At 39.1% G+C, this 22,190-nt stretch overlaps 1 protein-coding gene across 2 annotated transcripts; it reads right to left on the bottom strand.

The window, feature by feature from the left end:
* Window positions 1-3,253: 3,253 nt before the first annotated feature.
* Window positions 3,254-21,142, bottom strand: trhra (thyrotropin-releasing hormone receptor a). Of its 2 annotated transcripts, XM_017309769.2 has the most exons (3): window positions 19,792-21,142; window positions 18,827-19,660; window positions 3,254-9,425 (listed from the first exon to the last, which is right to left on the bottom strand). In XM_017309769.2, exons 2-3 carry the CDS (start codon window positions 19,631-19,633, stop codon window positions 9,000-9,002), a joined length of 1,233 nt encoding a protein of 410 aa, XP_017165258.2. In that variant the 5' UTR covers window positions 19,634-19,660; window positions 19,792-21,142; the 3' UTR covers window positions 3,254-8,999. The 2 variants fall into 2 exon arrangements, with proteins under 2 accessions (XP_017165258.2, XP_008430167.2); XM_008431945.3 differs by having other exon boundaries at window positions 18,827-21,142.
* Between the last annotated feature and the right edge of the window lie 1,048 nt (window positions 21,143-22,190).

Genomic DNA, 22,190 nt, shown 5'->3' with positions numbered 1-22,190 from the left:
TGAAATCCAGTGTTATTGCCAGCAGGTGGCAATAACAGAAAAACATCAAAGAAAATATGGCCTTGTACGGCTAAATATTCTACAAAAGTAAGTACAGCTTTTGCTTTCAACATTTTTTCAGATTTTTCTCCTTGTCGTGAAATTATTAAATATTAAATACAAATTAGAACTTAATGAAAATAGAGTCCGGACAATGTTGATGTCAAGCTGTCAGGCTGGTGTTTTTGGTCTAAATGATCATTTTAAGATTTTAATTTCTAGAGTTAACTTGGCATTTACACATCAGTTTATACATCAGTTATCTTAAGTACTTTTGTTTGAAACGATTTACTTGAAATTACCTGCATCTTTTTTTTCCTGATTTGTATCTTTTCAACTTTTCAAAAATTTGTATTTGAGCCCCCAAAAATGTCCAACGGCCATGACAAGTTTCTTCTTAACCAAAAAAACAAAACAATAAAAACAACAAAATCCCCACTCCCTGAAACTCCAGGCTCAGTTTTCTGAGGATTTTTTTTGTATTCAGACACATTACATTTTATTTTTCATTTTATAAATGTATGTATTTATGTTGGGGGAATTTTATACACAATGACAGTACATGCAGGTTTTTTTTCCATGTCCTTTCCGTAGCAGCGTCCCACAGCATGGTGCTGCCACCGTGTTTCTTTGAGATGTGCACAGTGATGGACAGTGTTAGATTTCTGCCTCATAAACATTTTCTTTTCTGAAAAGCGCTGTCATTTGTGACGTAAAGTAAACAATGAGCCTTTCATCAGATATTTTTAAAGTCGGTTGTTTTCCTGGAGTGGAGCGGGGCCACAAGGATAAACGAGAAGGTGAGAAACATGTTTGAAAGCCTCCTAAATCTCACTTGATCTCCGTGTTTTCCATTTGTGCACAAGGACTCTGTGGCTCACACTAAAGTAATAATCTTTGCTGGTGCTAGTCTGTTTGAAGTCAGAGATAAATGCCTTTTCTGCACAAAGGATTTATGTTGAAGTGCAGATAGCTTTTTTTTTTTTTCTTTGCTAAGCTTTGCCTCCTCCTACGGTTTATTAAAACTATTTTCCAGGACTATTTACATCTTTCACAGCTGCTGTTGTGTTGACGGATACCCTGCTATCCATGCTGAAATGTTGATGTTGAGGGACAAGCCTTCTAATAACTAACGCAACATGTTTCCAGTATAAAATATAAACCTCTGTAATTATAGATTATGGATTTTTTTCTTGTTTGAAGCGGCTGCATACTGTTCTTGCTTCGGCTCTGAAGTTGCAGCTTTTTTGACCATGTCAGTCCAGCTCAGCGTCTCATTTCCAGCAGAGTGAAAACCTTCGCAGGATCGGCGTGGTTCTCCCGAGGCAGCAAATCTTCATCAGTGTCAATCCACTTCTCAGAATTTCTGGGCATTTCGAAACGTAAGGGGAAGGATATGCAGCTTGACAACAGCAAGAAACACACAGAGACTGTATCTTGTTTCGTCCGCCGTTCGGTGAGCTCCAGTCAGAGTGACGACAAAAAATATGAAATCAAACCCTCCGTAACCTGTTGCATTTGCAGAAACCTGCCTGTCGGCAGCACCTGCTGAGCCGTTTCCTTATCGACTCAGTCTTCCCTCTACAGGTTGTAGTTAGTGATAAATCGTTAGCTGGAAAGGTCATGCATAAGAGGCTCTAAATAAATCTGTTGCTTCAGAACTAATTTTCATAAAAGCGATTTTTGTCAGCGGATATTTGAAACTACGTAGCTTAACAACAACGCGTATCGCATTTGAACTCCATGAATATGGAAATGCATCGGTGACCTTTAAGCAGTATATCTAGTGAAATGTCAGCTACTGAAAAGAGTAAGAGGTTAAACCGACCCTGATGGGACCGACAGGCACTTTGAAAAAACTTGTAAAACAGCTGTCCTCAGATTAGATAAAGGATGGAGCATTACATATAGTAGCATATATTATTTATCTAGCATGCTGCTGCGTTTTATTATGCTCCCTTGAACAGCTTAGGACAGCTCTATGGGCGATACAAAACATGTCCATTTAACATAGTATGCTCAAAATCAGTCCTAGATATTGAGATGTTGGTTTGCTGAGCTCCTTTCAGAATGAGCCGTCTCACTTTAAATCCAGATTAGCTGCTGTTGGCCACGCCCCCCCGACGACCCCAAACTCAACGTTTACACTCGCACTTGAAAACGGATGCAAACAGCTGTGCAAATATACAACATACAACAGTGTATCTTTGAAAAGCAGAAATGGAACCTCCTGCTCAACCAGCAAGACTGCAGCAGGCGATTTCTGGATGGTGAGTCCACGACAAAACACTTGTCTTTTCCAGCGGCCATTGTACAGCGCTTAAAACCAGCTGACCAAAAGTGCTGGAATTCCGCTCGGGATGCTGGGTGATGGGCTGAGCTCAGGTGGGGTTGCTAAGTAATGGCACAGTGCCTATTGATTATGACTCAACAATCGGAAGGTTTTTGAAATGGCTTATTTTCCAGACATTTTCCACTTTTATTGCTGAAAAACATCGGCATGATTTTTTTGAAGTGCTTTGGTTTTCAGTGGCGTACGGAGATATGATGCCCTAGATAAAACGTGCTCAGGCATCACATCTGGAAGCATTCAGTACTGTTGCATACATAATTTTATCACTAACTAATCCAGGTTACCGTGGTTGTTTTTTGAATATAAAGAAAACATATGCATAATACGCGCACAAGTACCGCACTTGTGCACCACTACTTTAGAACAATGCGAGTTTTGTGCCCTTTTCTGACGTGTTGTGAGCCTCAAACAACCTAAAAGTGAACAAAACCTGAAATCCCATATTCAAAATGCATTTTCCTTAACATATTAGTGATTTTAGAAACAATTGCTGTCCTCTGTGTGGAACAGATAAGACGTGCTGACGTAACCCGGCTCAGAGTAAGTGACACGCGCTCGTCAACAGTGTTTGCGCAGCTCCTTTTCAGGAGGCCCATCCAAAGCTTTAAGAAGATGAATTTGTTTGGAGTCAGGCCACCGCATGCTGAGTGACTCCAAAGTGAAGCCATCAGCTGTAGTGATTGATGCTCCCCGCCGGCCGGTCCTCGCCTGGAGCAGCTCTGCGTCTGATTCATGGCGGAGTCTTGGATGATTCAGCGGCTGAACCGACTGCCGGTAATGACCTAGAAGTGGGTGTAGGTGTGGAGAGCCGAAACGCTGCGAGAAACTCTGAGGATGTAACACTCGCACACCGTCCACAGCCAGATGTAATTACTGTTTATTATTGACAAATAAACAATACAAAATATTCAAACAATCCATGAAGCAGCAGAGGAAAACTACAAACGTGCAAAAAGTTACTGGATTTGCCCACATAGTGTGTATGTGTGTGCGCCTGTGTTGCAAGTTGTGTGTTTTTTGCAGCAACCTGCATGCAGGACACAAAATATCTCCAATCACAGCTGTTTGCTATTTGTCAAAAGTAGGAAAAAAAATAACTAACAGAAAGCGAAATGTGCATAAACCTGTGAGGTACTTTACAAACCACAGACTTGAAATATTCTCATCTATTCTACCTTAGCATTTAGCTTTCATTCACTGCACTGAGACACTTTTAAAGAAATGATCAAAACAGGGTTGTTGTTCTTTTCCTTTTCTTTTCAGGCACATTTAAAAGTACAATACTCCATTAAGTTCACATTGCACGGCACAAAAGTTTTCAAATAACTTTACAATATAGACAAAAAAACCCCACAGCTGTTCATTTTAAAGTGTGTCCCTTTCAGTAGCTGGTCTCTCTTGGAGACAGGTCACATGCAGGAACTGCAGAGTTCCTCACCATTATTTCATAGGTTTATGTTGTTGTTAGAGAAAGTGGGCTGTTTTAAACAAACATGGGGTCAAAACATTTTACTGTGTCAATGATCACCAAAGTTCATCCACATGATGAAAAAGCTGAAATGTCTTTCATTTGAGCCCATTCTGCAACCCTGCCGAGTTACACCAACCCTGGGTTAGACGATCCATTTTTGACCCAGGGTTGTTTTTACCAAGCAGCTTTTCAAGTTCAGACAGATTCCAAAATCCCTCCTTAAAGATACAACCTGTAACTGTTATGAAAAAAAAATGTTTTTTATATCCCAGTGCCAACTGCAGAAATACCCTGCTCTGTCAGAAACAACCAATCACAGCCAGGAGGAGGGTCTCACCATAATACATTTTGCCACGAATGCTAATGCTAGTTAGCATGGCCACCAATGACTGCAGGTAAACAGTTTTCCTGTAAGGTTAAGTTGTTTCTCCGTCATTATCATCATCAACATCGAGTAGACATACACGAGGTTGATTGGCAGCGCTAAGACCCTCCTCCTGGCTTTGATTGGTTGCTTTTGATCGGGAGCGGTGCATTTCTTCAGACAGTAATAGTAGCTCAGGGAGGACGTGGAGGAGATTGATCTTTTCACACATTGTCTCAGATTATACTGACACAACGTAATGATCATTTTAACAAATCATGTTCCAGTCATCAGGGTGTTCAACTTGCCAACACGCAAAACAGAAGTTCAGAGATACTGCGAAATTCCTCCTCAACAAGCAGGCATGACTATGCAGTCATATCTAACAAATTAGAATATTCTTGAAAATGTGTTTGTTTTTAATGACTAAAGTTACTAAGTGAAACACATTGTGTAGATGAATTATCACAGATTGATGCTTTCAAGCCTATACTGTATTTCCATTAACAATAATGGGTCAGTCAGAAGTAGAGGTGGGCGGGTCGATCCAAAGATATCGATAATATCGGATCAATCAATACTTTAGTTCCATGTTCCATCTTGGAAGTTAGTACTGTAGTTTCTCGGCTGTACAACAAAAAATATTTTGCTTTCATCCACTCTTAAATTATAATTTTTGCAGTTTGTTTAACTAGAAAACTATACAAAACATGCTTTGCTTTTGTAATGTTTCTGTTTACCATCTGAATATATGTTATTAAATTATGTTGAGCCTTTACTTAAATTCTGTCCTAGATTTTTTATTTTTTTTTAAATCCTAAGGAAAATACACAAAATTGCCTAAAGGTCTGATGTTTGATGAATTCATAGTTAAACATTAAGTATCTGTACTTGTATCAATCAATATCGGCGACACTTTATTTGGTATTGGATTGATACCAAAATATGAAGTATCGATCACCACTAATGAGAAGTATGTTTAACACCTACTTACAGGTTATTTTCAAAATGTATTTTTAAGCTACCTCGTCAATTGATCAAATATGATGCACACCGGGTTTCATCAAGCCATCTTGCTGCTACATGTCCCATCACTGGTTTGTGGAGACTCCTGGAACAAATAACTAAGAAAAAGTGCTGCATTCTGCCAATTGAAACTGAATAAAACGACTTAATGCAGCAACAGTAGAAACGCGTTTCTCCCTCGCTGCAGCAACAAGCTCTCCACACGCCAGTCCACTTGATGGCAACCAAAGCAACGCCGAGGCTCGGTGTGTCTGTCACATCGGAGGACTAATCGAGCAACTCCCTGCAGGAATCATTAGCATTCAGGTGATTCTAAATTGACACAGCAACTTTAAGTGAGTGTCTAAATGCGTCCGCCTCTTTCTCTGCCACCTCTTTCTCTGCGGAGTCCGTCGTTAAAGGTCACATAATTCGACATCTGCGTTCTGCCTCCGGAAGCCAAATTAAAATGTCACGCCGGTGTACGTTTGGATTAATTTAGATTAAATGCCTTCAGGTGGAGGAGCGGGAAACGCAAAGAGGGACGAGTTCTGCAACTGCAGTCGAATCCCAGTAGAAGATTGGTTGCAAAATGAAACATAATGACGTTTGTATGATAGTGACTTCGAGATATGAGTACTGAATCAGACACTTGGATTTTACCGGTGAAACGTTTGCAAACAATCAGTTTTTGTCCTTTAAGGATGCTTCGAGCATTTTTTTTTGATTCTCAAATGAACAAAAAATGTATTTAACTAAATGTATTGGTAAGAATGTATGAATCTGACATGACGTTGTCACAGTACGAACTTTTTAAACTTGATGTCGAAACTTAGAGAAACATTTGGTACCTATTACTGTTTTTGACATTTCAGGAGGTTAAAACTTTGAGGAAAACACATACCTTGAATTCTGTTGAGCCAGAAATCGCAAAAACAAACTAAATATTTTCTTACTGTTAAAGATCTGACCCAAGCAAACGTATTCAGCAGCTGTTGTTCAATTTGTCTCGTAACGTTGCATCGTATGTCCTCCAGCGGTTGCATGTTTTCTTCATTTAATTAGTTTTACCATCCACCATATTAGCCTCTAGTTTGTTTTTTATCAATCAAAGGACTGACTAACGGGCTTTTGCCAGGTTATTTTGTCCCTGACGGACCTGAACCTGGACGCCTCCCTCCATCAGTTCATACTCGCACTGACAGCTTAGAAATGGTGTAAAAACGCATCGTTCAACCAAGGAACCACTATAATTGGTCTGTCAGCAGATTGCTTCTACTGAAAAAGATAACAGCAGCTTTCGCTGTCTGACATGTTTAAAATTTTGATGTTGCAGATACAGGAGCTTCATCGACACATTTAAATTCTTCATACATCGGAGCGTCTATCTTGAAAATGCATCGGCGGCATTGCAGTTATACTTGGCTCTGTTGACTCTCTCTCTAGCTAAATAACTCTAAAGCCTTTTCACCTAAAGACGGTCACAGAAGACTTTTCTCCTGATGAATGTTGTCTTGAATTGGATTGTTAAAATCGTACTGAATGGATTTTGAGCCAGGACTGTTCAGATGAGTTGGTGAAATGGAGTGGAGCTGCTGGGATCCAATGTGTCTGCATTTCTATTGTGCAAAGTTGTGTGCCAACGGTTTTGTTTTTAGTGATTTTAAAGCAAATGAATATCTTTAAGGAATTTATTTATCCGTTTATATGTTTATGTACAATTTTGTCCTGTTGTGGATTTGAAGAAGCCACAAAAATGTACATTGGTGCTGCCAATTGTATTTTTTTTAAATTATGTGATCATTCTTGAACAACTCAAACACATCCCCAAAAGCCTTAAATTTGATTAAAATTTTATACCAATGATGAAAGCTTGTGAACCTTTTCCATGGTGTTGTAATGTTCCCCCCATTTGACGCGGTGTTTACTGGTTGAAATAAAACAATCTCAGCTAAATGGACAAAACATTTAACTGGAACATCAATGGACTAAATCCTCTGTGTTTAACACAGGGAGAAAAAAATGTAATTACCTTCAACCAGCTGAAGTATTCATTACATCTCAAAATTCTACCAAAGCTAATTTGCTTCAAGACATCAAAATTTTAAGCTTGATGAAAATTTCTCGAACGGTTCTGCATTACATTTTCATGTGGAAGTTAAGACGCAACATCTGCGCCTCTGATTCTGTGTTAAATAAAACATTATCCATCACACCTCTCTTAGCTCCAGCGTTTCTTTCTCATTAGCTCAGTGAATAATGCATCTATTTGGAAATTGACTTTTTTTTTTTGTTAAAAAAAAATCTGCGAGGCAGAGTTGGTGGCAGTGGTGCTTCCCCCAGCTTGGTGCATCAAACGTGAGTGTGTAAATGATGTTCGCCTAAGGTCAAACGTTAGACTGTGTGCCCAGAAAAGGGAAGTGAATGCATAAGTGCCTTGAGCAACACTTTTTCAGGGGTGTATTAAAAAGTTCAGAGGCTTAGAAGAGATTCCCAACAATGTAGTGGTTTAAATCTTTGCTTCTTGTTAAATAAGCCACACAACACCGGACTTATCTGTTCAAACTATTCCATTAATCACCACCATACTGTGGTGATCAATGCTGAATGTAACTCCACAGGGGGATCAAAGAATCTAAAGACACATTTTTCTGGGTTCCAAAAAGCAATAACTGTAGCCTAATGATAATTTGGAGGCCATTTGAAAGAGATTTTTTTAAAGCAATGATCTTTTGGAACCACTACATTTCTGTTTCTATAGTTGGTAATTCCTCCCCTGTGTGCTCAGTATTAGCATCTGCAAAGGGTCCTACTGTTTTATCTGATGCTGAGGAAATGTCACACATTGGGTGGGGGAAATAAGATTTCTGTTGTAGCAGTACGACTGAAAAGTACAATTGTTAATAAGGCTGAAACATCACACAAAAAGGCCCCCAGTCTCATACAATCACCTCTATATCGACCATAGTCATCAATCCATTCATCGCGCAAGATGAATGACAGAATAGGGTAAAGAGGTGACCAGCTTTAACCAAACTGGTCATGTCGTTGCTAAATTTTGCCAGTGGATTCTCTAAATATCTATTTCAAAAGAAAATGTTGACTGTTTTTTACAGAAGAGTGTTGCACAGTGGCCCAGTGGCTCGCAGCAAGGAGTTCCTCAGTTCAAATTGCAGCTGGGGTTTTTTCAGTGTTGAATTAGCTTGTTCTCCCTGTGCATGTGTAGATTACCTCCAAGTTCCTCACATGTCCCAAAAACATGCATGATCGGGTAATTGGGCTGTCTGAATTGCCCGGAGATAAGAGTGTACGTCTGTTTCTCTTAATATCCATTTGTTGCCTATTTAACATGTGTAATAGGCACCATACTCCACAAACACCCTCCAAATATGAAGCGGCTATAGAAAATAGATTGATGGATTATCATAGAACAGAGTTGCTGTGTGCATTAACTCCTCTAATCAGTAATCTTCCAGTTTTTCCCTGTAGTCATCTCATATGAAGCTTTCTCAGAGTAACTAAGCATAACTGCATATACCCTCTATTTTGGATTATGCAAAATTGTTCTCTTAATTTATCATGTGCAAAATATTCAAAGCCCACAAAACGTGACAGCAAATGGACTTCAGTTTCATCGAACAACATATGTACAAGAGAGAGAACTCAAGCTGGACATGTCGGCGCACTGTCAACTTATACCTGACCAAACTCAACAATACGTTCAGTTGGAATCTGATATCTACTCTGGGTGCAAAAGTTGTCTCTACTCAGGCATTCACTTCTCTGCCAGAGAGCGAGGCATTCACCACGTACTGTATCTTTCCGGCAGGCATGCACTGGTCGCACGGCGAGTGCAGCTCGTCCATTTCGGTCGTGAAGTGGTCTGGGCTTTCCCCGTTGGACGTCTCCTTGATGACGCTGTAGGTGAGAGCCACGCTGTAGGACGCGGGTTTCTCCATGCGCTGGGGGCCACAGTGGCACAGCTTCTTGAAGGCGGTGCGGAACTTTTGCGACATGGCGTTGTAGATGACCGGATTAATGGCACTGTTTAGGTAGATGCAGAGACGGCAGAAGAGCAGGAACCAGGTGTCCAGGTAGGGTTTGCCTAGGAAGGAGTTGACCACCACTAAGGTCCGGTAGGGCATCCAGAGCAGAGCGAACAGGATGACGACCACGGCGAGCATCTTCGTCACCTGGTGAAAAATCAGTCGGTCAACATCGGTGAGAAGGGACAGAAAGAAGGCTGAAAAATCCAAAATGGCAAGCAAAAGACATTCTGGAAGTAGTCTCTTTATACATAGTGGAGCTACAGAAAATGTTATTCTGTGCAATGCCAAGCAAAAGTGTTCATAGTCCTTCACCTTGGTCAAATTTTGTCATTTTGAAACCCCAAACCTCAAAGTATTTAAGAGCTTTGCTTGTGATAGACCAACAAAAAGTTGTACATATTAGTGAAGTGGAGGGAAAACACTCATGGCTTCCAACTTTTGTTAAAAAGAAGAATCTAAAACCACCAATTGTTTCAAAGCCATCCATCCATCACCCAATCAAAGAGCACAACTGACTGACGAGGCTGAACCCCTAAACTGATAGAAGAAAGTTCATCAGGGGAAAGGGCACACACCCCACTGTTCTCATTCTTAAACAATCGCATGCAAATTGGAACAGTCCTTCAGGGTTTCCTTCTGGCTGCTTTGACTGTTTTTGTCAGGCAGTGGGATAATTCATGAAAAATCTGTCAAATAAGCCCTCCAGTGAGCAGCTGCAAGAACATAAAACCAGTAATTCCAATTTTACAACCTGTAAATAGTATCTGAAGTAAGTCATTAGCTTGTAGTTTGCAAAAGCTTTAATACCCCATAGGCGTTTTAGTTTTTGTCACGTTAAATCTGCAAACTAAATACATTTTCTGAGGCTTTTACTTGGTAGACCAAACATTTAAATTAAGTGTAATAATTGTGTAGTGGAAAGAAAATCATATGTGGGTTTCAAATTAGCTTTAGAAATAAAAATCTGACAAAATAGCTCAGACTCAGTCACAATGGTTGGAGAGTGTGTGTAACCATTAACTGGGATTTAGGCCTAACCTTTGACTAGGTCATTCTAACCTGTGAGCAGACTAATGTGCTTTCTGATGCCTCAAAACACAACATCTGTGTAACATTACCTGAGGAAAATTGGTTACATCACATCATGTCTTGTCCACTTTTAGCGACTTCAGTGTATAAAATGTCAGGTAGTGAGTAAAGTAGTAGAAATTTCCAGTGGAAAATGAATGTCCACTTGCTAAGTACATGACCCCAACACATAATAGTTAATTTATTACGCTATATCTGAAAAGCAATGCCATTTACACTCAATATTTATTCGTTCTTTTTCTCAAAAATGCATGATATTGTTTAATTTATTGGGTCTACAATCACACAACAGTTCAGATTTTGAATGTATTTGACTAATTTTCAAGTCCTTCCCTGCAGATTTCTTACACTACCAGACGTCCAAAAGGAGATTTTCTCACTCACCTGAACGTGTCGTCAGCAGGCATTCGGATATTAGACTATAGCACCACTGGCTCCTCATAACGTTATGTTACATAAACACTAAAAAAAAGTTAGCTTTCAGCAACGGACTCAACTTCATGTTCAATTTTTTAACATCCTCAATATCTGACTAGGTTTTTTATTGGTTCCTGTTGAACTAATAAGTACATTTTAAATAAAAATGAACTCACACAGAAACTGAATTTATAGCTAAGGTAACAGTTTTGGTAAAAAAATAAAAATAAAAAAAAAGATATCTGGACAGTATCACGTTTCTGGTTATTATACAGCAAAAAAAACTGTGATGATTGATGAAAGAGGTCAAAGAAGGACTTTCTGTCCTTGGGAGAAAAAAAATTGACTTTAAGCAGCACACAGCTTAGGTAACTGACAGCAAGGTACACTGGAGTTGCTCATCAGTAAAAAGGTATGCCGCCCGTCATCCTAATGCTTTTTACTCTGTTTGGTCCTGTCAGAAGTACAGTACAAGCATGTCTGGGCAATGATAATGTGGTGATAAATATAGCCAGTGACCAATACTCTGTTTTTTGATTGTTTCACAACAAAGAAAAAACGGGGGAAAAAAACACCAAATGATTAATCAATCTGACAGCTTTTTATGAGTTAGAGTAGAAAGTGAATCACTGATGAAGGTTTAAATGAATGACACAGAATGCGTAAAGAGCATAACTCTTGACTTGCTTGCATTTTATCATGTCAGAACCACAGAAATGAATTTGTTTCATGGAGGTTTTATGTAAAAGACCAATGCTAAAGGGCACATAAATGATATAGACGAGTTTTTATAAATAAATTATCTGAACAGTGTATACTTAAAAGCACATTTTGCTGCAAATTTGCTGCATTATGTCTCCTGCTTTGCCCGTTTAGATATACTGTTTTTTTAGATAGATATTTTCATTTGCCAGTTGCTTGCAAATTACATTAAAACATGACATTATAGTCTTCATTCATAGGGGAACGATATAATGTTGACCCCGACCCTTTGCAACTGCAAAGAACTTCAGGTCTGTTGGGAAGATATTCAACAAAGTGTAGAAGTGAATTCAATACATTTTGGTCCAGAAGCCCATTTGTGAGGTCAGACACAGATGTTATTTTATTGGGTTAAAGCCAGAACCCTGTGCACAAAGCTCTTTCACACCAGAACTCACTCAGTCATGTCCTTATGGACCCGGCTTTATGCACTGGTGCAGGAAAGGGGCCGTCTCTAAACTGTTCCCAAAGAGTCGTGACCATGAAATTGTTCAAACAAGCCTAACATGCAGAACCATCAACAGATACTGTCACTTGAACTAAGTGACCAGGTTCAACTACTGTAAAGCAGCCCCCCCAATCATGACTAGACCTGACACAATTAAGTCATGCAAGTCGCCTGGCTCTTACAAACTCAGATTTTTCCATTAAATTTCCAGAAAGGAAAAGCATTATGGAGAACACATCTCTACTGCTCCGGTGCTGTCCTGCTTTACAATATGGCCCTGGTGATGTAAGGTTTAAATGCAGCTTCTGGGCCAAAGTAACCAATTCCTCAAAGCTCTCTTTGCACTGCTTTAGAGCTAATCTGACGGCCACGTGAAATGTGTAAATTTGTAGTTTTTTGACACTGCAGAAAGTTGGTGACCTCACAACACACCATGTGCCTTTAGCATCTGCTGACCCCTCTCTGTGGTTTTACATGGGCTCCCTTACTGTGACCGAGTTGCTGTCATTCCCAATCACTTCCAGTTTGTTATAATTCCACCAAAAGCAGACTGTGGAATTTCTTTAGTTGTGGTTAAACTTCACAACTGCGACCACGGCACTAAGCTTAAATTTCACATAGCTTCAGAGAGCGACTCATTCTTTCAGAAGTGTTTGTTGAATCAGTCTCTATGCTTAGGTGTTGGACTAAGCATGTAATGTGAAGCCAATTTTTCGAAATCATGTGCAGCTGAAAGTGTTTATAAAAGTTTCACCTTGATTTTCTTCTAGTTTGAATAATACTTGCGCATTGGAGTCGAGGCTGTGGAATTTCAAGTGTGGAAATTCCACACACTTCCACACAAATAAGACATCACTGTCTTATTTTTTACTTTAAAATATCACATTTTATGATTTCAGTGCTCTATGAGTTCCAAGTGGTCTGACAATTATCCAAAACGATCAAAAAGTAGAGCTTGCTGCCATTTTCAATTTCAGGAATTCAGCATGCTGAGGTGAGTGAAGCACCTGCCTAGTTTAGGAAGACTATATAGAATGTTACTAATGAGTAATTGCTGCAACAGTAGGGTGTGTGTTGTGCTGATATTGTAGAAGTGTTGCACATGTATGATATACTTGGAAACTCTGGCGTTCATTCAGTAAAAACCTCTTTGAAAAGACGGAGCAGTAAGTCACTTTTTCAGTTTCCCTTCTGAAGTTCTCCTGGAATGTTTGCTCCACGTGGAATGGACTCTCTTTCTTATCCGGAATCTTGCCGAAGCCTTTGACAACACGCAATTACTCCAATCCCTTCATGTCATTATGATGGAGACTTCAAAAACTGTTCCTTTGACAACGCTTGGTCCACACCAGGGGAATTTTTTTCACCATTTTATGTGACAGTGTGGAGAATAAAACCAACAATGGTGCTCATTTTTAAGAAATACACAGATGACTTATCTGTCAGGAACTGTAAGGAGACAAAAAACTGCACTGAACTTGTGGTGAGAAATCCTTTCATTCTACCATTTTGGTTTTCCTTTTCGTGTTAGCAGACAGCACACACACCAGCGTTATTTCCCCATTCAAGGTTTAGAGAAAACTGTATATCTCACAGAGGGAACTGAATTAGACTAAAAATAGCACCAATATGGCTGTGTAATCGGGTGTGACATTCATGAATTTGGAGAAGTATGTCCAAGTCGAGGCTGAGTTGAACCAATAAACCAACTCTACTTTTTTTTTTTTATTCAACCCCGTCCATATTTTAACCTACACTTTGTTGGTAAAATAACCCAAATTGGCTTACTTATTTTTAACCCAGCAGCTTCAAATAATATATGTATATCACCTTAGCAAATAACATTGATAAGGAACTCTATAGTGGCTGTCAATGTAGTGTAATGATAGGAGGAAAGTATTGTAATTATTCAGCACTGCTCTGTTTGTGTCTCAGCTGATTGGCCACTCAATCAGGGCTTCTTTGCTCCTTCGTGAGCCAGTGGATCTCTACGGCATCTGCTCAGTGGTATTTATCCAGGGGAAATTAAGGACACTGATATATGGATCCCTTGCTAAAAGACTCACAAGCAATCAACCTCACGGTTTTCATCAAGAAAGTTTTAAAAGCAGATCATTTGACTTCTAATGTATATCGTTTACTTGAACACGTAAACGCACACAGGTAAAAGGCAAATCCTCATTACTTCTTGACCTTTAAGTAACATCGTTACGTGGCTGGGATGGACCGCCGCGCGTGTCCACCACGGGCATGTTAATGCTGATAAACAGAATTTGTCAGCTAAAGCGATGGTGGAGAAAGAAAAAAAAAGCCAGCCTAAAGCCTGTTTGAGTTAGGGTTAACTGATTTGACTATCCATCTACGCCTGGAGCTCACTCAGGGGACCCCACCCTCTTCATTCCAGGAAGGCGTCAAACCTCATCTGATAAACAAACGTCTCCCGCCGCTGACTGTCTGAGACAGCCTGGTGGGTCTTTGCCCTTCGAGCTTTCTGCTTCGTTTTAAGGAGAGTGGTAAAAAATAAAATAAAAACGACACATTACTGGAGGAGTGGTTTTTTCTGTTTGGTTTTTTTAAGAAGGATAAAATGATAGACTTGGGTTTAATTCCTAACCGTGTGTGCAGAGAAAGTGAACATGATAAATAAAAAGCAGATATACTTTGAACTTACACTACTGTCTTATCACTTAAAAGTTAAAAATAGAAACCAAAAAAAAAAAAACGGGCTGGCGTAATGTTAAAGCCTCACAAATGATGGAATGGGGATTGGGTGGTTTTAACCAAAGACTGGCTCACAAACTGTGGCACAGTTGGTTTTGTTAGAGAAGAAGTGAAAATCTGTCCAGGTGGAAATATTTTCAATACTCTATAAGGAATAAAAGACATATTAGGATGGTAAAACTACATTTTAAGGGGTGTTCAGTATGACTTTAGTTCAAACTAAAATAATAAATTTGTTCACCTAAAGCAACAGTCTGCAATCTTTACACCTCTACAATTTGCTTAGAGTCACAAACGCAACATTACTCTTTAAAACAAACTAGCTTGTTTTTATGCCATCTATGCAAGAAATTTGCTTAGCTTTTTTAAACTACATAGCAAAAATAACATTTTTGTTTTGAGATTGAGCATTTGCTTCAATGGGACGTTTAGTTTTATGTAAAATTACGTCAAGAAGGAACATAGTTTTACGTGATAGTGACAAAAAAATGACTTGAAGAAAAGAGTAATCCTTACGCAACAAACATCATTTTTTTTGTGTTATGCATGAAGATGCCTCGGAAAAACTGCTGAAGCGATCCTTCTTTATTGTATTCACATTTTAAGACATTGCTCAGTTCATTAGCAAGTTACTAAGAACCACAGTGAGCCGTCTAAAGAGCCACATGTGACTCCAGTAGCCACAGGTTGAAGACCCCTGACCTAAGCTAACGGTAGTCTTTCACCTGCTGAGTAGCCAACGCGAGCTAGCGCTTTGTTTATTCACACGGAAGAATTAATCACAAAGTCATACATGTAGGGTTATTTACTGAAGTGCACAGTTTGCAATCAGAATTCAAATGGTTATAACCAAAAGTCATGCCTCAGAACAATGCTTAAAGTTGAAATGTTGCCTTAGCTGAAGGAATCACTTCTCTTTTTACTGAACCATGTGAATGATTTATATTAATTGCAGTTAAAGTTAACAAAGAATTGTATGTTGTAGTTTACATTTATATGGTAAACTCTCTCTTTATCTACACAAAATGCATCCAAAATTCCTGCAGAACTTAAAAAGTGCTACCTTTTATAGCGCAGTCTTTCAGTATTCTCCTTAAACTCCATGGTTCCTGCAGTTGAAATGTGAGTTTTGTAATTTGGTGTAACTGGGTTGAATTTTTTTTTTTTTTTGCTTGAATGTATAAAATCTTTCTGAAAGTGAACAATGTGACCCGGTTTAGTTTTCAAATTACAGTTAGACCAAAGTAAAATTGGCGGATTGTGGTTGGGTTGTGGCAGTTCTTCCAGCTGAATATCAAAACGTTAGAAAGCAGGAGGATGTAAAATAATATATTCTAAAAAAAAAATCTATTTCTTTTAGCTGACACTTCATTCAGCTCCCTGTCTTTGCAAATATGGCATACAGCCTTCAGGTAAAGAGGCCAAACAAGTGGCGACTAAAATAGAAATGGCATGAAGAATTGGACTATCAAGGTTCAAAAACATCACTGTTCAAGAACTGATTGCTATCTTCCATCCTATCTCAAAGTGTACATTTGGGGTGTTTCGTTTTAAAATCCCCTTGCAACTCGCTCATATGGGAGGGATTATTGTGTTTTAAATTCTCCCAGGTATGACCTTATCCAAAAAGCCCAGGGTAAGTCGTTTTGGCTTAGAGCTGAGGTATTGTGTTACCGCCTGGATTCATTGATGTTTTTTCAAGTGGAAACTTCAAAATAATTGTGCACAGCTAAACGGATGGCCTTCTCATGTCAGAGTCCTGATATGCAATTTTTTAAAAGTTATTTATTTATTTATTTATTTATTTATTTATTTATTTATTTATTTATTTATTTGGGACAGAATAGACTTATTGATGCTTCACACATTTTCCTTCGTCTGTGATAGTAGATTTGATTATTGCATATAACATGGGGATTGTTCATAAATAGCTTTTTTGAATCCCTGTTTCTTGTCAGAAATCATTTGAAAACAAACAAAATAATAAAAAAGAGAAACTCTATAAAGTAAAAAAAAATGCATATGGAGAATAAAAAGTGTTCATTTAAAATTAAATGTATGAAAGAAATTATAATGCATATTACTTGCTATGCTTAAAACAAATCTAGCATATTATGATATGCCTAATGTGTGTGTGCCTAATGTAGTTAATCAGTGGGTGAACTTATTGGTATAACCAGGCAAGATCTGACATTTATGGACCTATTTTTATTGCTGTTTCAGGTCAGGGAGTCATTTTCTTTATTAGCCCAGCATATACTAAAAATTGAAAATGTTTGGCCTTATTTCCTACCCTAATTTAGCCAAAGCCAGTAAAAAAATAAAGTAAAGTTTATTTATCTCATCTCATCATCTCATAATAATTAGTATACGGGCATCTTTAACCCATCCCTCTGCTGTACTTACAAAACATACCGTTTGAATTTAAACAATAAAATAAACTATTTGCATGAAAGTTTTTAATCCGTAGTAAAGGACAGTGTTAAAAAATAAACAGCTAAACTACAACCAGCTAAATTAGCTAAGCTGAAATGAACAGGATCATTTTTCTAATATTGGGGTGCAATCCACGTCAAAAAAAAGCAAGATGAAGAACTGGTGTGTGATAAAGAAAAAAATGTTTCACTGAAATTGAGATAATTTTTTTTGAAGTCCATTCTAACAATGTGGTATGTAAAGTCTCTCCCTGACAACCACAGCTAAGATGTGTTCATTAGCATGTAGTTAATCAGAATCAAGGAGCTCAACTTGCTACCAGATTCGGATTAGCATTAGTGCTGTCGCTAAGCTAATGTAAGCTAGATAGATGCAAACTTCTATTCCTGCTGAATCTTTCTCAACTACAGGTCGTATAATGGCTCTTAACTTTTACTGAGCAACTATATTTAGTCACAATATAACCTCTTAAACAATATCTACATTACCACTCTCTGCTAGACACATCTTCGCTAAAATTCTGAACAAAAAACAATTGCTAAAGTTACTAGAATGAGAGCATTATAAAATATTACCTTTACAAACTAACGCATTTCGTTCAAAATTCCATTATTTTAATGTCAAACATACTTATTTATCTCCAAAATTACTTTTGGCAGCTTAGCTTGACAGCAAGTGTAACCTAGCATTACAGCGCTAAACCAGATGAAACTTTAACGTAGAAACTTTTTTTTAGCCACAAGTCTTATGAAAGATTCTCAAAGTTATCATGTTGATATATTAATTAATTATTTCAAAAGCCTTAAAAGCACATCAGCTTTACTCTAAAAAAAATGCTAAATAAGAGCCATGGACATTTGAGACATTTTTGGGTCAAACCAAAATGCTAATTTTGAACAGTTTGCCAAAAACAAAAGTAGCTAGCAACAAAATTCAACAATTAATTAATGAGCAATATATTATGAGCATTACATTTAGAATCTACAGTAATATACCTCCTTAAAATGTACTCAATTTAATTGGATAACTATCCAAAATGACGGCTTGCAGTGAAGTTTGACAGGCATTAATTAGCACTATCTGATGCTTCGTGATATTAATAATGCAGCCACCGTTATTGGGATGACGGTATATTTGTGACACTTATGTAAAATCCATATCAGGATGGATTAACGTTCACTGCAAAACTTCACCAATGAGAATTACTATCGGACTTTTTTTTTAATACAAGAATTTACCTTAATTTGTGATTTGCTAACAAATTAAAGAAATTAACATGGTCGGAAATTGTTATTAAACATTTCCCCTTTTTTTGTTGGAGGTGGCTTTGGGAGTAATTTTATTGGCTAATTTTTTTTTTAACTCTATTCATTTATTTGCTTATTATTTATTTTAGTGTACCTGACTTTCTATGTGTCTTGCCTTTTTCCGCTTAGAGTAAACTCTTAATGAGTCACAAGATATAAATTCAACTAACTTTAGCGCATCTGTTTTCTTACCCCCCCCTAATTCAAGAACATACGAAAGGCCACCCGAGAGGATGAGAATTGGCTCAGTCGACGTTTCTTTCCTGTTGTTGGAAACAAAGGTTTGCCCATCTGACCTGTGGCACCTGCCGGAGCTGCCGGGGCTCGTCCACATCATTACACAGAGAGAGTAAACAGGAGCCCACCTGTCTGCGGGAGGCAGCCGTGGTGCTGCTGGAGGAGCTGCTGCCGACCATCCTGCCGCCCTGGCTCGCCTCCCTCTTCCACTTCTTGCTGCCGCCCTTCGGGTCGGACGGCAGCGGGTTGAGGAAGAGGATCCTGGCGATCAGCCCGTACAGAACCGTGGCCAGCATGAGGGGCAGCACGTAAAACACGGCGAAATCCGTGAAGTAGATGGGCAGGTAGTGGCTCCTGGACACCTTGTAGGCGCAGGTGAGCAGCGCCACGTTGTCGTACACCAACTTTTTGGTGTCGGACAGAAACAGCCACATGACGCAGTAGACCGAGGTGAGCGCCCACACCAGCATGATGATCTTCTTCGCCCGGGACAAGGTGCACAGGAACTGGGCTTTGATGGGGTGGCAGATGGCGATGTAGCGCTCCACGGTGAAGGCGGTGATGGAGCAGGAGGACGCGTTTATCCCCAGGTACTGGAAGTAGGTGATCCCCAGGCAGCCCGCGTAGCCGTACACCCACTGCCCGCACAGGGCGTCGCTGATGTTGGGCAGCCCGGCGGCCGTCAGCACCATGAGGTCGGCGGCCGCCAGGCTCACCAGGTAGCAGTTGGTGGGAGTTCGCATGTGCTTGGTGGTCAGGACCACCAGGATGACCATGACGTTGCCCACGATCCCCACGCCGCAGATGAGGGACACCAGGAACACGCTGACCACTTTGTATTCGACTGAGTAGTCGGTCCAAACGCCCAGAGTCTGGTTGTCCGGCACCGACGTGTCATTCTCCAGAGTCATGTCATCCACCGTGAGGTTTTCCATGACAGAGAGAGGGTGTAGCTCTGTGCGCTTTGGAAAAAAAACACATTAAACATTGAAGAAGAAGAGGGAAAAATACTTTAAGTATCTAACAAAACTGAGGTAGAATAAAATTTTAAAAAATATATAAAAGAGAACCCCCCCCAACCCCCTCTAATTACGCATAAAAATGCTTCATATCTTCCCTCCTCGTGGAATATATCGTGTGGTGCTAAGCGAAGCCGGTAAATAAATCTCCAGTACGCGTGCCATATGCAGCCAGAAAAAGCTTGCAAAACGCATCAGAGGATGTGCTGCGTGCAGCAGCTCCTGCTGCTCCTGCCTCACTGGTGACTGAGAGGCTTTCTGCAGAGCCCCTCTGCTCCTGAGAGCCTCACGGTGACGCACTGGGACCACCAACTTCTTCCTCCCAGGCCAGGGATTCTAGACATATACATCACAACTCGGGGGAAAAATAATAATGAATTCATGTCTTGGTACTTTTAAGGCCTTATTTGTATCTTTTTTTGTGTTACTTTTTTCCAGTATGAATTAATATTTCTATTTATTTTTATTTTTTTTGCATTAACAACTGAATGGAAAACGGAGCGCGGTTTCATTTAACACGTCATGCTCCAGCATATTTGTCTCAATTAAAAACAATATTACACCCACATGATGCTACACATTATTTACTGGAGAACTTTCCGCTCTTTATTGTAGCTGTCAAGATGTAGAATGCTACTGACGTGATTTGCAGCCAATCCAGAGAAGATTTAATAGAGACAGATACGAGGGGTGCCCCGATTTATCGCCTGATTTCCTTAATTTTTGGGCGATGGTGATCGGCCGATACTTGCATGTGAAACCGATCTTTTCCTATCTCATCAAATGTACACATATAAATAGAATGACCTCTTTCATGCTGCGTCAAAAGTCAAGGAAAAGACAATAAAAGTATGCAAATGAATTTCCTTTTCAACTCCTTTGGTTCTTCTCACATTTACAGTACCTGTTTTTGTTTGTTTGTTTTTTCATCAAAAACATAAGATAAAACATAAGGTAAGAGTTTTTATTTTTTTATTGTTATGTTGTGTTTTATTGTACGGCACTTTGTATCAGCTGTGGTTGTTTTAAAGTGCTTTATAAATTAAGTTGGTATGGTATGGTATGGTATGACATGGTCAGGGGATACTTGAATTACACACTGGGTGAATAAAGTTATCTTATCTTATCTTATCTTATCTTATCTTATCTTATCTTATCTTATCTTATCTTATCTTATCTTATCTTATGCATGTGGTTCCAATTGGAAATTGATGTCCCCTGCTTGCCGCTAACAACAAGGGGACATACTTTGTGTGGAGTTGCGGTGCATTATCTAGAAATTTCCTGCTTTCAGTAGAAGGTTAGGAATGGCTAAAATTGCTTTTTATCTGAGAACCAACCAACACCAGAAACTCATTTAAAAGGCAACTCAAAAATAAATACTTTTTCTATTTGCCTCAATGCACCCCCAAACTACCCTCCCCCCCCACTTCCCAGCCTGTGTCGCTCTGGGTGGAAAGCCATATTGCAAAACACTGCTGTCAATACACATAGTCATGGTAATCATAAGACAGGAGAAAGCAAAGGACTTTATTTTTAGTTCCTGAAGGTGTCTTACTTCTGGTTCAAGTCCTTCTCAGTTCATATTACTCTTATGGAGTCTTGTGTATTTGACCTGCTGTTGGGTTAATTGCAGCTTCAGCAGCAGCACGGTGGCATGTGTGTCTGTGAGCGACCCAGCTGCTGTGGAATCATGTGACCGGTCACATGAACTAATCAGACGTGAACGTGTGTCGGTGTGAAAGCCAAGGAAAGCGTGCCAGTACCAAGTTCTATGTGATTAGCAGACCGTCACTGAAGCTTGCTTGCTTTACACTGTAAAATCGACTGCATTAAAAATATCTGCTTTTCGTTTCCATTTGCGGTTCTGGACAAATACAAATGATTATGGCTTTGGTTCACTTTGATACTAAGATCACTACAACATGTAGCTTTGTAAATTTTTTTTCATAATATTATTCACTAATTTTCATGAATTATACTTTTTAAAAAGCCATTGCACACCTAGAATTTAATTCAATTGTAGCTTTTTGTTCGAAAACGTAGTAGTGCGCTCTATTTCCATTTATTCCAGTTCTGATAGTTTGAAATATGACAGATTACGACCCCTGACCAAACAGAAATAACTCTAAATCAGCTTCTTCTGGTAGATGTTAACTTAAGGCGGCAGTGTGCAACTTTTGTAAAGAATATGCTTCTTTTTTCTTTTTTTTTTTTTTTTTTTACATATTTGTTAAAACAGTCACCATGTCGTGAACTACTGTTGCCGTCTGAAGAAATGAACTGCATGGCTCAACATGTTGTATGTATAGTTAGTTTATTTTGACTGATTTTAGCCAATTGAGAAAGAGAGGAAATTGTTACATTATTTTATAGTAGTTAGGACACTGTATTGTTTTTTAAGAATGACAAGTCTTCCTTGTAGTCTGCTCTCTAGCCCAATAAACTGTGTCCCAGTTATTGACACGTTGTT

This window comes from Poecilia reticulata, chromosome 16, assembly GCF_904066995.2.
Source record: "Poecilia reticulata chromosome 16, P_reticulata-male-v2, whole genome shotgun sequence".
NCBI classification, from domain to species: domain Eukaryota; kingdom Metazoa; phylum Chordata; class Actinopteri; order Cyprinodontiformes; family Poeciliidae; genus Poecilia; species Poecilia reticulata.
The sequence above is the reverse complement of the archived record's forward strand: the minus strand, read 5'-3'. Positions and strand labels throughout refer to the sequence as shown.

Bases quoted from the DNA above. Each gene is read 5' to 3' on its own strand.
- trhra (XM_008431945.3), bottom strand. From the start codon at position 19,633: ATGGAAAACCTCACGGTGGATGACATGACTCTGGAGAATGACACGTCG. The intron at 9,426-18,826 runs GTGGGCTCCTGT...ATTTTTCACCAG, and splicing joins CGGCTGCCTCCCGCAGACAG to GTGACGAAGATGCTCGCCGT.